General features: G+C 39.0%; 1 protein-coding gene across 1 annotated transcript in view; it reads left to right on the forward strand.

Annotated features, from left to right (window-relative positions):
• The first annotated feature begins 923 nt into the window (after positions 1–923).
• Positions 924–15183, forward strand: part of kdm4b (lysine (K)-specific demethylase 4B) — a 47940-nt gene continuing 33680 nt past the window's right edge. The window contains exons 1-5 of the mRNA XM_029429453.1: positions 924–1057; positions 5923–6336; positions 6858–7033; positions 7920–8034; positions 8351–8544. Of these exons, the coding sequence (XP_029285313.1) occupies positions 5950–6336; positions 6858–7033; positions 7920–8034; positions 8351–8544 (872 nt within the window). The 5' untranslated portion in view covers positions 924–1057; positions 5923–5949. The remainder of the gene's footprint in view (positions 1058–5922; positions 6337–6857; positions 7034–7919; positions 8035–8350; positions 8545–15183) is intronic.

Raw genomic sequence — 15183 nt, forward strand, 5'->3', positions numbered from 1 at the left:
AATCAGTTTTAAAATAATTTACAAATTAAATATATTGCATAACAAAACATAAGGAACGAAAAGAAAAAACAAGCTTTGGGTCTCCTAAACAATTGGAGTACATTTGAAAATTTTGCTAATTTATTTTTGAAATTTAAGTGTTCAGTATCTTTCAAATTATAGGAGGGTAGCCTTTCAAAACAAATCATTTTATGGATATATTTTGCTAAAATAGTGAATATGTATATTATATATAGTTATATGTAGAGCAATTGAGATTATTAAAAAAGTAATATATACAGTTTAATCTGTATGGAATCTTTTTCTAAATGTTTTGAAAGCCCTAAAAAGAAGCATGAAACTACACAAGTTTAATAGTTTCCCATTCACAATTACAAAAAGTACATCTGGTGTTTAATTTGGGAAGAATTTACATATATTAACTTTAGCAGGATAGTACCTGTGTAAAATCATAAATAGAAACTCCTTGATTATATTTGAAGATTTTTTTTGGATTTAAATGCTACAATTTTCACCTTTGATCACATGGTTTGAGAAAGTCACTTAACACCAAGATTCAGAGAAACCGGATAAGGACCGTTGAGCTACAGAGTATGATGTTCAGGGCTTGGAATAAACTGCTGACCTCCTGCAGGCATCGTAAGAATACTGGTGAAACGTGTTTACTTGCACTGAGGGTATTTTATTTATCTCATGTTCAACAACAGGGTATCAACCGAGCAAACCCGGCAGTGCCGACGTGCGTGACGTGCACATAGTATAAACACCATCCATGATAAGCAAGAGCACCGACGACAAGTAGTACTGAGCGTCTATTTTATTGGTTGATGTATGTGTCTATAAAAGAATAAACCAATCATAACGCCGGGTTCGTGAATAAGAATTATTTCATCCGTGTGGTTCAACGAATCGCAAGGCGTAGTTTCTGAGGTGGGCGTAACTCTGAATAGCCTCAGTTAGCTAATGCTAGAGTAAAATCCATCAAGGCAATTTTTTACAAAAAGAAACCAAATCAATTGAACAAAACAAGAAGAGGACAATACTTTTGCTGCAGGAGGTAATATTTTCCAAACAGGATTCATTTTATTTAAACACCAATATCGTATTCTCGTGTAATGGTGTTGTGTGATGGCTGTCGTCGCAGTGTTTTGTTTTTTTCTAAATGCAGATATGGAAGTAGCTACTTAGCAAGAAGCTAACCAGTGTTCGCTACGAATGCATAACGTTAAACGTGAGAAACTGCTGAAGTGTAGTCAGATATAACTCATTTTATTCTTTATGTTCGTTTGTTCAATGTCTTCTTAAATAAAATACAAACCGGTAATGTTAGTTGGGCAGAGCCATCGTCGCCCTTAGCAGGAGCACCAGCAGCAGCACCAGCAGCAGCAGAAGCCTAACATAACTCCTCGTTTTAAATCAAGCAGCGTCGTTTTACTCACACTAAGTCAGAGATATGAATTAACTATCATGGGGACAAATACTGTTTATGAGTATAAGCATATACGTTTTTTAGTATGGAATGCAGTGTGCTGCAATATTGAAACAAGTTGTAGGCCCAGATAGAGTTAAAGGGTCTGTGTAGGCCCCTTTCTGTTGTGGTTAGACAGCTGGGGGGTCATGTGGCCTGCCATGATCCACTAAATAGATCAGTCCTTGTGAGACAATATTACAACATTTTGGATGAGTGACTTGTCGGTAAATAGTTGATTTATGACATCCAGGTCATTTGGAATACTTGCATTTCTCAGTCACTAAACAGGAAACAGTATTGTGTTGAAGTGGGATTTATTTACATATGTCATATTAAATTCAGCTAAACTTACGATTGCTTGAAACCTGACTCTGTCGTTTTAAGTTCACATAATGCTTCCTGCTGGACAGGGTGTGTGTGCTGGATGCAAATGACTTGTTGAATTGTCCCCATTTGGCTTGCCTTGTAGTAGGAACTCACAGATGTGCATGAGAAGCTGCATGAAGTGCATATTTAGGAATGCAGTTATGTGTGTATGCTTATTTTGAGGTCTGTGACAGTATCTGGCACAATCAAAGCCGTGTGTAAGTGTTGTAGAGTAAATGCACATGTAAAATGGGTTAATATTTTCTGAAATGCCAATCCTTAAGGTAAACATTCTTCTTTTTTTTCTTTTTACATGATCAAATCAACATGTAATATTATTGATGCATTGAAAGTATCTGAATTATTGCTGAACTAAGCTCTACATGCACATCCTGAGTGCAAATCTTATTCAGTCGTTTTCACATTGTATTTTTCAAGCAGAATCCAGAAAACTAACTGTGGCATATTTATTTATTTTTTTTCAAAAAGGCCACAATTCTGATTTCATGATGTAAAAGGGAGCCAGATAAGAGCTATATAGTATGCATGCATTATCATGCAAAAATATTATTACACTATTTTGGCAATAGCACTATGTTTGTAATCACATTACATGTTTCCATCTAAATTAAGAGGAATAATAATCTGTTTTTGATGCCAAACAGAGAAACAATAAGGAAGTGTTAAATGGTCTGAGTTGAGTTTTTGAAAATACAGTTTGCCGAGTTGATCTCCATTAGGTCTGAAATAAGAAAATATTTCCTCCCCAATATTTATTGAAATCCAAAATACTACGCTTGTAACGGTAAACAATTCACGGTTTGATATGTACCTCGGTTTTGGGGTCATGGTTTGGTATGTTTTCTGGTACAACAGGGAAAACAAAAAATGCAGAAAAATTATATATTTTTAACATTTATCTAAGAAAATACAAACAGTGTTTACTTATTACTGTAACAGTTAAGGCACTCAAGTACTGGTATATTGTCAATACCAAATAATAAATAACACAAATGTAATTAATTTTCAATCATTAGTCTCTGACCTTGTGCATTTGACAATAAAGCCTTTTGAATGTTTGAATCTTAAATCTGACCTGTTGATAATTCCTGAACTGGCCTGTAGCTACGCTTGTTTATACAGGGCAGTACTGATTAAAGGCCCACTCACAAACAACCCGTTGACATCTGTGTCACATCTCTCAGCCCCTTTTCATCTGCAGAAACCTTTCCAGGAACTTTGTAACCTTTTTAGGAACTCAGGGACTCTACCTGTGTTACTCTGTATGTGGTTGTGCTGCAACTACCAATTACTCTGTCAGTCATGTTTTTATTATATAAATTGCTAACAATAAGTCTACAAAATGACAGAAGGTAGTGAACACACCGGTCACAAGTTCCCAGAGCCAAATATGACACCTTTTTTATCTATTGCTTTATGTGTAGCATCAACTGTCCAAACCCAAAGACATTCAGTTAACTACAATATAAAACAGGGAAATTAATAATTTTATTTAAATTGAAAAATACCTGAACAATTGTTTCAACTCTAAATTTAAGTTCCTGGTTGATAGTTGTTTGCCTTAGAGAAGTCTGTGCTCTAGACCAGTGTTTCTCAAACCTTTTCAGACCAAGGACCACTTAACCAATAAAAAAACACTCATGGACCACCTAACTCTCCAAATATCCAAAAACAATCTGCTGTCTGGTGGTCCGTGAGTATATTGGTAAAATGTCACATTTGAAATTAATATAATATAAGTTTAAAGTGTTTCTAAAACTAAAGACTAGTATAGACTGGAGTGTAGCATAGATGTAGCGTGGCTACGTAGGTTCGTTTTACGATCTTACGTCATAAATGATCTGCGCGGTCAACTGACAAGATGGATGGATGGCTGTAGACGAGGTCAGTTAAACGAAAATTAAATCAGAAATCTGACGCGACAGTAAAGGTGCATCGTCCTGATGCAGGTGATTCAGTAGCTACAAGTGGTTCAGCCGCAGCGACAACAAGTGGGTTTGCGTGCGTTACTGAGTCCCAGGAGAGCGGTTCGCAGTCCAACCACCACCCGGTTGAAAGCTGTGAAACTCGGCTTGAACGCGGAAAGTCCAGCGCTAAAGTGAAGAGAAAATATCACAGCGACTACATCAAATTTAGATTTGTTTTGTACTGGAGATGTGGCTATGAAACCCGCCATGCTCAAGCGACATTTTGAGAGTAAACACAAGGATTATATTGGGGAAACCATCAGGATTTTTTTGAGAGAAAACGTGGTGAATTTAAGAAACGCATGACGAAGGCGCCCTCACAGTTTGCATTTTGCGTATCTCTCAGTAGCAAATGATCTTGCTGTGGGTAAGTTGCGGCTCTGTACGGACATAAACTCAGTAATAAATGTAGTCTAAGTTTCAAATGTGTAACATCTATCAGCATTCACCGTTTAAATCGTGGTCCTTGGTCTGAAAAAGTTTGAGAAACACTGGTCTAGAGGTAGCTCTTGTAGGTGGCCTTGGAGCTATCTGGTTGTAGTTTGCTGTACTTAGGGTTGCTGGTTTGTCAAACACAACCTTCAGGGCAGCTACACTATGTGTGAAACTTCCCTTTACACAGTAAGCAAGTACTAGATGTTAGGAGTGTCAATATTATGACAAGGGGTGGGAAGAGAGAGAGAGAAGTGCAGAGCAGCAGTTAGGAGAGAGGTGATTTACGTAATGTCATTTATCAGCTTTTTGCTTAAAAGCTAATGCAAAAAGAATAAAAAAAACAAACATCAGTCACGCAGCAGGAAACCAGAGTACAGCCATTTGTTTCTGTTGTTTTTATACTACCTGCTAGTTTTTGGGACTTGAGGTCACAACAATTTAATTGGAGATAGCCATATTATGTTTATTATATTGGTGCTGTATATGAACCATTCATACCAACATATCACTAGAATGTGTCTGGAGGCATTGCATAGCAAATCACTACTTTTGTTGTAGTTAAGCTCACCCTTCTTTTGGCATTGTTTTGTATTTGGTGGTTCATTGGGAGCACGTCCAGCTATTAGCCTGGGTGTAGTTACTTTTGGAACATAAGGATTTGTTTCTCTCTTCTTTTTTTACCTCCCAAATATTTTTGGAGTTTGTTCAAGTAGGGTGTTCATGCATTCTTTGACATGTCTGATATAGGCTTAATAAAGTAGAGCTGCAACTAATTATTTTAATGATGTTAATCCCCTCAATTTATATTTTGGTTTATAAAGTGGTAAAAAAAATAGATATAACAGTTTCCTAAAGTCCACAGTGATGTCTTTTATATAAGGAGTGTCCCATCGTCCATAGCGTTTTGTTTCCGAGCGCCAGCATCTTTTTTTCAGTTCTCAATAAGTAGAGTATTTTCGTAGAGGAAAAAGCGCTGTATCCAGTGTCATTTTTAGAGCACTCTAACTTTTTTGTGTGGCTAGCTTTCCAAGCGCTTCTACTTGAAAATGTCTCTTCTTTTTAGAAAGACGCTGGTGTTTTCACTGTCGCTCAATTTCATGGAAACAAAACCCACGTGCAGCAGGAGTGCTTTTTTGATCCTTTGCTCACCAGCGCCTAGTCAGAGCTTTATTGCCAGAGAAGAAAGGTGGCAAATTGTTATACTTGAAAAGTTAAACTGGGGAATGTTTGGTAATTTTTTGCAAGGACAATTACATTAATCAATTATGGAAGCGGTTTCCTTTTCGAATTGATTAATCATTTCAGTTTTACTATAAAGGTCATGATATGCATTTTGCAAAATGTTATTGCTGTCCAAATGTCAACTGTAAACTGCTTCTCCTGACATCAGACGGCTACTCCACCAGGAATTATTGTTAATTCTGGCCACTTTTTCACCGTGGTTAGCTCTTCAAAATACATCCATGTCTTATGGTCATGTTGGATGGATTTCGATTTAAGAAGGCAGTCTGCACTCCTTTTTATTTAAAGATGCCTGACCCTTTCTGAACACTTGCATGTCCTCCACCTTACAGCTGCTCCCACTTTGCAAAAAGCTTCTGGCAGTGTGAAAGAACCGATTTAGACTGAACATTTCCTTATTCCCCATGCTCTCCCTTTCAGGTTTACCTGCAAACCTGAAAAGACCCAATGGCTACTGACATGCCCATGGACACGGTGCCAGCTCCTGACCCTGCCCCAGCCTCACCCCCCGACCCAGACCCTTCCCCGGCCTCCACTCCTGCTCTCAGCTCCAGTGAAGCCCAAGACCAGATTCCCACACAGGGGATTTCAGCAATACCTGAAATCCCCGACACAGCGGTGAGCCCAGAACATGATGCTGCTCCAGACCCAGACACGGCCCCGGGCCTTGTTCCAGGTTCTGAGCTTCCCCCCGCTCCTCTGCTGCCAGACAGCGCCAAGAACCCCAGCTGCAAGATCATGACCTTCCGGCCCACCGTGGAGGAGTTCAAAGACTTTGCCAAATACATCGTCTACATGGAGAGTCAAGGAGCTCACCGTGCTGGCCTGGCAAAGGTGGGGACGACACACGTGCTCTCACACAAACACTCCCATATTTGATGTTGTCCTTTTTACAGTTATGTTATGGTAAGGTCTGATTGTTACGATACATTTTCAATCCCATCAGCAGCTACGGTCCATTCCTACTCAATGTTTCATAGCCAAGCCTCTCTTTTTAAAAGATTTTTTTTTTATGTCTAAAACTATCAAACAATATTGACAAATGCCTATTACAAGTTACCAAAGCACAAAGTGGGATCTTTTAAAATTCCACATTTTGTCTAATTCAACCACAACAAAAAAAAAACTAACTTTTATACATTTTGTATTTAATTTAGTGTATTTTGATATTTTAGAAGCTGAAATCAGCAAATGTTTGGCATTTAATGTTGCGTTAAGTTGTCACAAATGAATGTACAGTCAAGTAAATAATTAACAGATGGATCATGTGGCTACAGGTCATCGTAAAACACTCAATTTGAATGCCAGTTTATGGACTATAAATACAAATGCTAACAATCTGTGTTTTTCACCAGGTGATTCCCCCGAAGGGCTGGAAGCCGAGGAGGTCCTACGACACCATTGAGGACATGGTGATTCCTGCTCCCATCATGCAGGTGGTGACCGGACAGTCGGGTCTCTTCACCCAGTACAACATTCAGAAGAAGTCTATGACCGTGAGCGAGTACCGCAAGCTGGCCAACAGCAAGAAGTAAGTTGGTCCCCAGTCCAGACGCCTCATTTATAAATGTGTTTTATATTTGAAGACAAAGTCAAGCATGTGTTTAGAAGTGATTTGAGAATCACTTCTTCTTCTCAGTTGCTTTTGTCAAATCAATGTTTTGTTTTATGTGCTCACATGTAATCAGTTTAAAATGGCAAATATAAGCATAATGATTGAGCACTTGGTTTATCAATAAGGGCTGTGTAAATGAAAAGCAAGAACTTCTACCAGTCATCCAAACACTCCAGCAAATGGTTGAACCTACATCCCTAAGAATGATTGATCTATGATTGGCATGAAACCCCTCTAGCTAGTGGGTGTTTGTTTTCTACTGAGTTGTAGTAAGTAAGGAGATTTCTTCTGATTTGTGTAGATGAAAATAAGAAGTGAACATGTTTATTTTAAGAGTCTTTTTTTGTTGTTGTTTCAGTTAAAAAGAAAAATGGATCTACTGATTCAAAGTTAGCAACCAACAAAACATGATAAAGACTGAAGGGGACTGTTTTCTGCCCTCTAGTGGTCATAACATGCTTAAATGAAGTTGAATAAAGACAAAAGTAAAACCATTTATTTATTGATGTTTATATTCTAGGGATTTGGAAGAACTTGTCTCTTATTGAAATTGTCAAAGCTAGTTATTTTGCTGCAGCAGAAAGTAGGAATGTGCGTATGAGTAATTGTTCTAAATGGCACCTGTTGTAAGAATATATTTACCTTACGTGGGTCCTTTGGCCCCTATTGAGGTAGCTAACCAGCTACATGCTAGTGATTTATAACTGACTGCTCATAATACTGGATGCTTGTCAACATGTGTTTAGTTGAAATGCCATCTCTCTACTCACTGCTCACAATATGACTCCTGTGCTGTCTTCAGGTACTGCACACCCCGGCACAAAGACTTTGACGACCTGGAGAGGAAGTACTGGAAGAACCTGACATTTGTGTCACCTATTTATGGTGCTGATGTCAGTGGCTCCATCTATGATGAGGTGAGGGTTGTGAGTGTACTATAGCTGATTTGATATACCCTGCTTATTTCGCTACATACTTTGAATCCGGATTATTAGTCATCACTAGTGACTCAAGGACAAAACTTTATTTTTTTAGTCTCTTATATATTATAAGAGTACTGTATTAAATACACCCTGTGATTTAAGCGATCCACTTTATGACTGCATATTTTAAATTCATTGAATTATTGGGTTTATTATTAAGGATTGGGTTTTTATGACTTTTTGCCTGCATCAAAAAAACTCTACTACTCTGTACAAGCTCATCTTAAAAATGCCATTTGTCTCTATTCAGGACATTCAAGAGTGGAACATTGGCCATCTCAACACGCTGCTGGATATGGTGGAGCAGGAGTGTGGAATCGTCATCGAGGGTGTCAACACTCCCTACATGTACTTCGGCATGTGGAAGACCACATTTGCCTGGCACACTGAGGACATGGACCTCTACAGCATCAACTACCTGCACTTTGGACAGTCAAAGTCCTGGTCAGTGACTTTTTGAAAATGATTATAGTACTTAAGTTATACACTAACAATAGAGGTTATACTTTAGATGTCAGCAGTAGAATTCCGCATAGAAAACGCAGTGGAGGCTTCAGCATATCCAAAGCCATTTTTGGCATGAGCTCTGATTAGGGGTTTTGGGGCTTATTTCTGATCACTGATTGAATTTAATCACCGACTATGATTGACCAATCCAACAGTGATCACCCAGTGGTTCTTATTCTGGAACTCTTGCATGAGAGACCCTGCGGAAATCATTACTTTACCTTATGTTGTCATTTAAAAAGAGTAATTCCTCGATACTACTAGTTACACATTTCAAAACTGATTCCATGCCCATTGTACCATTACAATGAGCAGCTGCATTATGGGCTGGTCTCTCTCTCTACTGCATGCTTCTTTGAATTATCACAAAGCACATTTTTACATGACTTTCACATATGTGATAAAAGCGCCAAAGAGGAGACAACATCGCTGTTGGTATTAATTTATCTGGCCTTAAGGAAAGTAACACAGCAGCAGGCTTTGTTACAGTTTTGACAATTTTTGCAATTGCAGAAACTGGTTGGATCAGAATCTGTGTGATAAACGGCAGCTGACATGTTGGCTTGCACTGTGGGCATACCAACTGCCGGAAGATGCTGCCTGCCTGATAGCATCTAAAGTCCTTCCGTGGTTGACGGCACCATCTAAAGTCTGTGTTGAGCCTGACAGGAACATAATCTTTCTGTGTGGTGGAGATAGGGAAGCCATGATGAATCGGGCACACTGTTTGAGTGAGGGTAATTTATTTGCCTGATCTCTTTTTACAAAGTGTTATTTACAATTTTACAAATGTACAATTGCTTATTTTTTCGATAAATAGATAAGCTGTTGGGAGAATAAAATGTGGATATTTATTCTTAGAAATTGCTCTAAATAAGTCATCAATTATCACAATTGCTGCAGATTTTTAATTGATGAGTCAACAGGAAATTAATCACTGCAGCTCCATGACAATGCTGAGCATGTATTTAAAATGTGCAGCTTTCTTTCAGCTTTTTGTGTTCAAAATATAATTTGTTACTGCTACTTTGGTTTAAACTTGAATGTGTAGAAACAAACTTCATATCACACACACACACACACACACACACACACCATTTCCATCCATGGCACTGCAGGTGGCGAGCAAAAGCCAGCCTTGAAGCATTCAGAAACACAGTTTTGTGTGTGTGTGTGTACGCTCTCTTAAGGCCCTGTCACACATATCCGTATGACAGAAACGTATGCTGGCGCATACGAATATTTGTCAGAGTCCAAATACGTCCTCATACGGTCATACGGATATGTGTGACAGGGCCTTTACTGTCTTCCTTCCCCTCTCTCCTGTCAGCCTCCTGGAGTTCCACCTCTCTCTGATATGATCTCATTCAAATCTGTCAACTTTTCATATCTCACTGTAAATGTGACTGGATAGAAGAAGTACAGAAGTCCATTTAAAGATGGAGTGCAGGACTTTTACATATAAATGAACCTACGTTACATTCAAGCCCTTGCCGAACAAATTCATACTATGGAGGAAAATCCTAAGAGGTGTCCGAGAAAAGTTTTCTGGAGTGGACACTCCAGATAAAAAAGAGTCTGTTCAGAGAAAGGATTAAAGTAAAAAAAGAAAGTAATCTACGATGACTTGACCTTTTTAGTTCCCTCTGCCCTTATTTGCATGGGAAGACTCGGTAGAGAGCGCTCCTGGGGGCAGGGGATATGCGGGGAGTTCACCTGCAGGCATACCTCAAAAGCAACATTGTCTGTGTAGTTATTTTCCCTGCCAGAGAGTGGAGACAAAGTTCTGTTTGCAGATTTCACATTTTTATTTTGTAGAAAGTTGTTTGAAAAGCTGAATTAATTTATCCCAATAACTTCTCAAGAGGCCTTTTGAGGCAAATTTGTGATTTTTGGGAACTATACATACAATTGACATAACTTTACTGAGGACAGCGAGTCTAATCTGCAACTCCTCCACCAAACAACGTTCCCATAATTCTCTTTGTTAAAGGCAGCACGTACGTGATTGTGTCATTTGACGCACGTTAGTCGAGACCCGAAGCCCACAGCAGAAAGAAGAAGTGGTACATTGGCGTGTGTGTGTGTGTGTGTGGTTTATGTCTGCTCATGCTGAGTCTGCAGTTTGCCAACACATTAATGTATATTAACTTTCTTGCTTCTAATTGGCTTTCTTCCTCTTTATACTTCCGCTTATTTTGGCCATACCATCATAACTGTTGAGACTAAATGACTGCCCACCATTCATTTCTGTGCTTTTTCTTTTTCCTGTCTTTCATTTGATTCTCTCGCTTGGGTTTGTTCTCCCTCTGTCACTCTCTCTGTGCCCGTCAAGCCTTTCCCAGCCTCCATTTTTCTGAAATTGAATCATTTTCACTCACACTTGTGTGTGGTGGGGTAATTACAGGCTGTTAAACAGAGCATGCCCCCTTAAAACACACCCGCGCTCTCTTCCTCTCCTCTCATAGTGCAGCCGTTTGTGAAATTAAGTCCATTCCCCCTGCAACTCTGCTCCCATCAAAGTCAGACCCCACCATAACGACTAATACTGCCACACACACACACACACACACACACACTGGTAGGTGTGTAAAATATGTCAGCCTTAGCAGTCTGTCTCTTTCTCCCTCTGTCATTCTTTTTTTTTTTTTTTTCTCATTTTCATTGCTGAAACCCTCTCAATCACCCTTCTACCCAAACACATCTGCTGTCAGATAAAAGATTTGCCTCAGAGCATGTGAGTGGAAGGTAGGGAAAGGCTGACGAAAGAGAATTGAAAGGGATATTTTGAAGTGTACCCCAGCTGCAACTTTGTGGGAAGGCAGGAGTTTATTATGAATCCATCAGTCCTCACCCTCCTCTGTAGTCCCAAGTTTTTGAACCATTCTCGTTTGACAGTTTTTTTTTTTTTTTGTCCCAGAAGAGAGAGACGGAGCTGAAGATCTGCATATTGCATTAGTTGGGTTGTAACTGCAGGTTGGTTTGTTTGGGTGCTCTGGGCCCCTTTTTACCTCATAGTTTTGTTGCTTTTAATATGTTTCTAGTAAACTTCAAGAGGGTCTGAGATCTGTTGACAGGTGTGTGTGTGTGTGTGTGTGTGTGTGTGTGTGTGTGTGTGTGTGTGTGTGTGTGTGTGTGTGTGTGTGTGTGTGTGTGTGTGTGTGTGTGTGTGTGTGTGTGTGTGTGTGTGTGTGTGTGTGTGTGTGTGTGTGTGTGTGTGTGTGTGTGTGTGTGTGTGTGTGTGTGTGTGTGTGTGTGTGTGTGTGTGTGTGTATATTTACACTTGCATGCAGGCACAACAACGATATATTTTTTCCTGTGGACATAGTGTTGGCAATTAGAAAGAGAATTTAAGTTGGTTTTATTTAATATTTGTTAGGGCACAAAAAAGTGAACTCTCGCTGAATGCGTTCAAGTCATATCGTTTAAACCGTAGTTTAGTTAGTAGTAAAACTGAGCATGAAAAATCCTTCCCGTCTGTCTCTTGGTTGTAATTTCGAGTCCTGGATATCTTGAATTTTGTATTTCAAATTCTATAATATCATTATTCTCATCATAATTAAGGCTATTTATGTATCTGGTGTGACTTTTGGCCAAATACAGTGTGAACTGTACAGTGTGAACTGTCCAAAGTTGGAGGTTTTCCGGTTCGGTGCATGCTTTGGTCATAGTTTGGTTGTATAAATGATGTACTGCTAGTTCTTTTTATTTTATTTCCCACCTTCTGCTACATCAGAGGATCGTGGTGTGCTGTTCGGCTTGCAAAGCATTAAAACAAAGCACCTTACATTTGTTGTACGGCAGATATGTGCACTCAGCAAATTAAATTGCACTTTAGATGCAAGTGAAGACGGTTGTCTTGTGATGCCTGATTCCACCTACCAGCAATGCTGTCCCACCGAAGATTAATTAAACTCTACCTCAGATGGACGGTAAAGTTCCCGCCTCCATTGTTTGTAAGTTGTTTTATTTGTGCGTTTCTCTCTCTGCTGCCGTAGAGACAGATGTGTTGCTGCCATGGCAACTGTGGCGAGGGAGGGAGGGAACAGGAGGAGATGCGCTGATCAGCTGATTTGTTTAGTCTTAATATTGGGAAGGAAGTGGTCACCTGACCTGAGGGAAGTTCTCTGCTCTGAAATGGATAGCACATTTTACTCAGAAAACTCTGCAATGTAATTCTCCCTCAGGACAAATAACACCTTTTTTTTAAAAGTAATTTTAGGAAATATACTTATTAACTGTCTTACCAAGAGAGAGAGAGAGAGAGAGAGAGAGAGAGAGAGAGAGAGAGAGAGAGAAATGAGAAGATCAATATTAATTTCATCTTCAAAGCAAAGGTATTTACCCTACACATGACTTACCTTGTTTTATCCCCCTGGTATGGCTGAGTCCATCATAACCTGAGACCTAACATCCCAATGATGAGTCCTGTGGGAATTTATTCTATTCAACGTACTTGTAAAAATGTGTTTTGAGCTGCATAGCTATAAAAGTAGTACAGGCCCACAATATATGACATAAAAAAAGAAAGAAAAGCATAATGTTATGCAAGTACTAGCTGAGTGTAGAAAAAAAGAATGCAGTTTTGTGGGGTGTAGCTGGTGGCCATGTACGAGTTGCCGTATCAGAAAGTAAATTTGATCCATGTAGAGACAAAGTCTGTATGCTATATCTGCTCAGTTCTGTTGCATACGTACATTGTGAAATTGGAACTAACTGTGTTTTAAAATCAAACTATAAAAAAACAATGGAAAGAAAATACAATAAAAAGTGAACAAGTCTACATTCCATTTAGATAACATTACAATGTTTGCTTTTTTTTCATTTATATCTTAACCAGTGTTCCCCAGCCTTTTTCACAAAACTCTTCCTTCATATTTAACTTTTATGTGAGGTTCTCAATCGCTAGGATATCATTTTATAATAGTCTGCCTTTGTGGGTAACCTGGTGCATCAGTTTAGAGCCAGGAACTAACTGGTTTAATTAAAAACTCAAACCCAAGGCGCGGTTCAAATTGATGCAATGTTGTTGTGTAAAGTGAAACAACCTGGTCAGAAGTTATTACAAATTACAACTCTGATCTGACAACCTGCTTCATTACTATTTTTAGTCATCATGAATAACTTCTTTTTTTTTTTTTTGTTAAATTACCAATTTAAAAATATGTTAACATTTAGTGGATGCTTATGGTCTTAAAACCAGGACAAAGTTACAGACGTTATTAAACTGCAGCCACTCACTAAAATAGGCCACTTAGAACTCTTAGATAATAATCTGAATTTAATTTGTTCCTTGTCAAATGATATCACTCGCTTTGCCCAAATACCATGAAGGACTTTGCTCACGAGCCTCTGATGTGGGAAGCTTGTGTAAATCCAGGCTAGAATAATAAACGCCAAACGTGGCTGCACCTCTCTGAAGCTCTGAGCTTTCGTCTACAGATGGCAGTGTGGCGCCGTGTCTTGGCACCTCTGACTGAACTTGACTTTGTCTCTTACTTTCCGTGTTTTATTATTTTTCTCTCTCCGTCTTGTGCTCTTGCCCATTCTTTTAACGTCTCCCCTTAAGTGTTGTTGCTTCTCATCATCTCTCCATCTTCGCTTTTTCATTTTCTCTTTCTCTTCCTCCCTTTATTTCAAACATCCATGTGGTTGTTGGGGCTTGAGTAAGGAGGGGGAAATGAAATATCTCCCCCACCCCCCACCCATAGTTCATTGCCTGATATCTCTGGAGGCTTAACCAACCCAGAGGAAATAATTGCAGTAATAAAGAGCGTTGTAATAACTTCACAAATGAACGGATCAGATTAAAGCTTTGCTGCCTCCCTCCCTCCCAATCTGTTTTACAAATAAACTCACTTTCTTTATGTAGCATCTGACATTTTATGTAATGGTACACACTTTACAGTGCCTACCTCATGTATTAACATTAAAACGACTTGGATCTCTTGTAATGTTAGTATCTTGCTCTACCCGCGCAGCAACTCTGAACTAGAGCCACAGGGCTACTGTGTTTGTAAGAAAAAACCCGTAATGGACAAACGGCAGATCAAAGCAACATGGTAGCAAATAATAATACAAAAATAACACTATCCACTGATAATTATGATAGCTTTTCATGATGCATGTGTAAAAAATAAAATAAAAAGGGCGGGTGAGGTGTAAATCATGGGTAATTTAATTTCTTAAAGTGAGTGCTGAGGGCAGTGAAATAACCCAACACTCCCAAAACAGTCATTTCTCCTGGACCTGCCTTTCACTGGCCTTTTAATCTTTTTCACCACTTTCGTTCTTCCCTCCTTCAAATTATAATTCAAACAATCTAGGAAATGCTGTTATCTAGAGCAGCATTTAGTGAGTGATGCTATTGTGTTGGGTTTAATTCTTAAGGTGTGTTTAGAGTTAACTAAGCACATTTTCCCATATTTGATCGCTAAGTAATTGTGCCCCAAATAGTCAGTGTACCAACTGTACCGACACGTTAGCTGTAGCTAGGTAGTTGCGTACACATGACCACGTGTCTTTGGACTGTGCCTGAACTGGGTTTGTGTGACTTTCTAAAAAAATCTGTCTTTT

This window comes from Cottoperca gobio, chromosome 4 (genome assembly GCF_900634415.1).
Source record: "Cottoperca gobio chromosome 4, fCotGob3.1, whole genome shotgun sequence".
NCBI classification, from domain to species: Eukaryota; Metazoa; Chordata; class Actinopteri; order Perciformes; family Bovichtidae; genus Cottoperca; species Cottoperca gobio.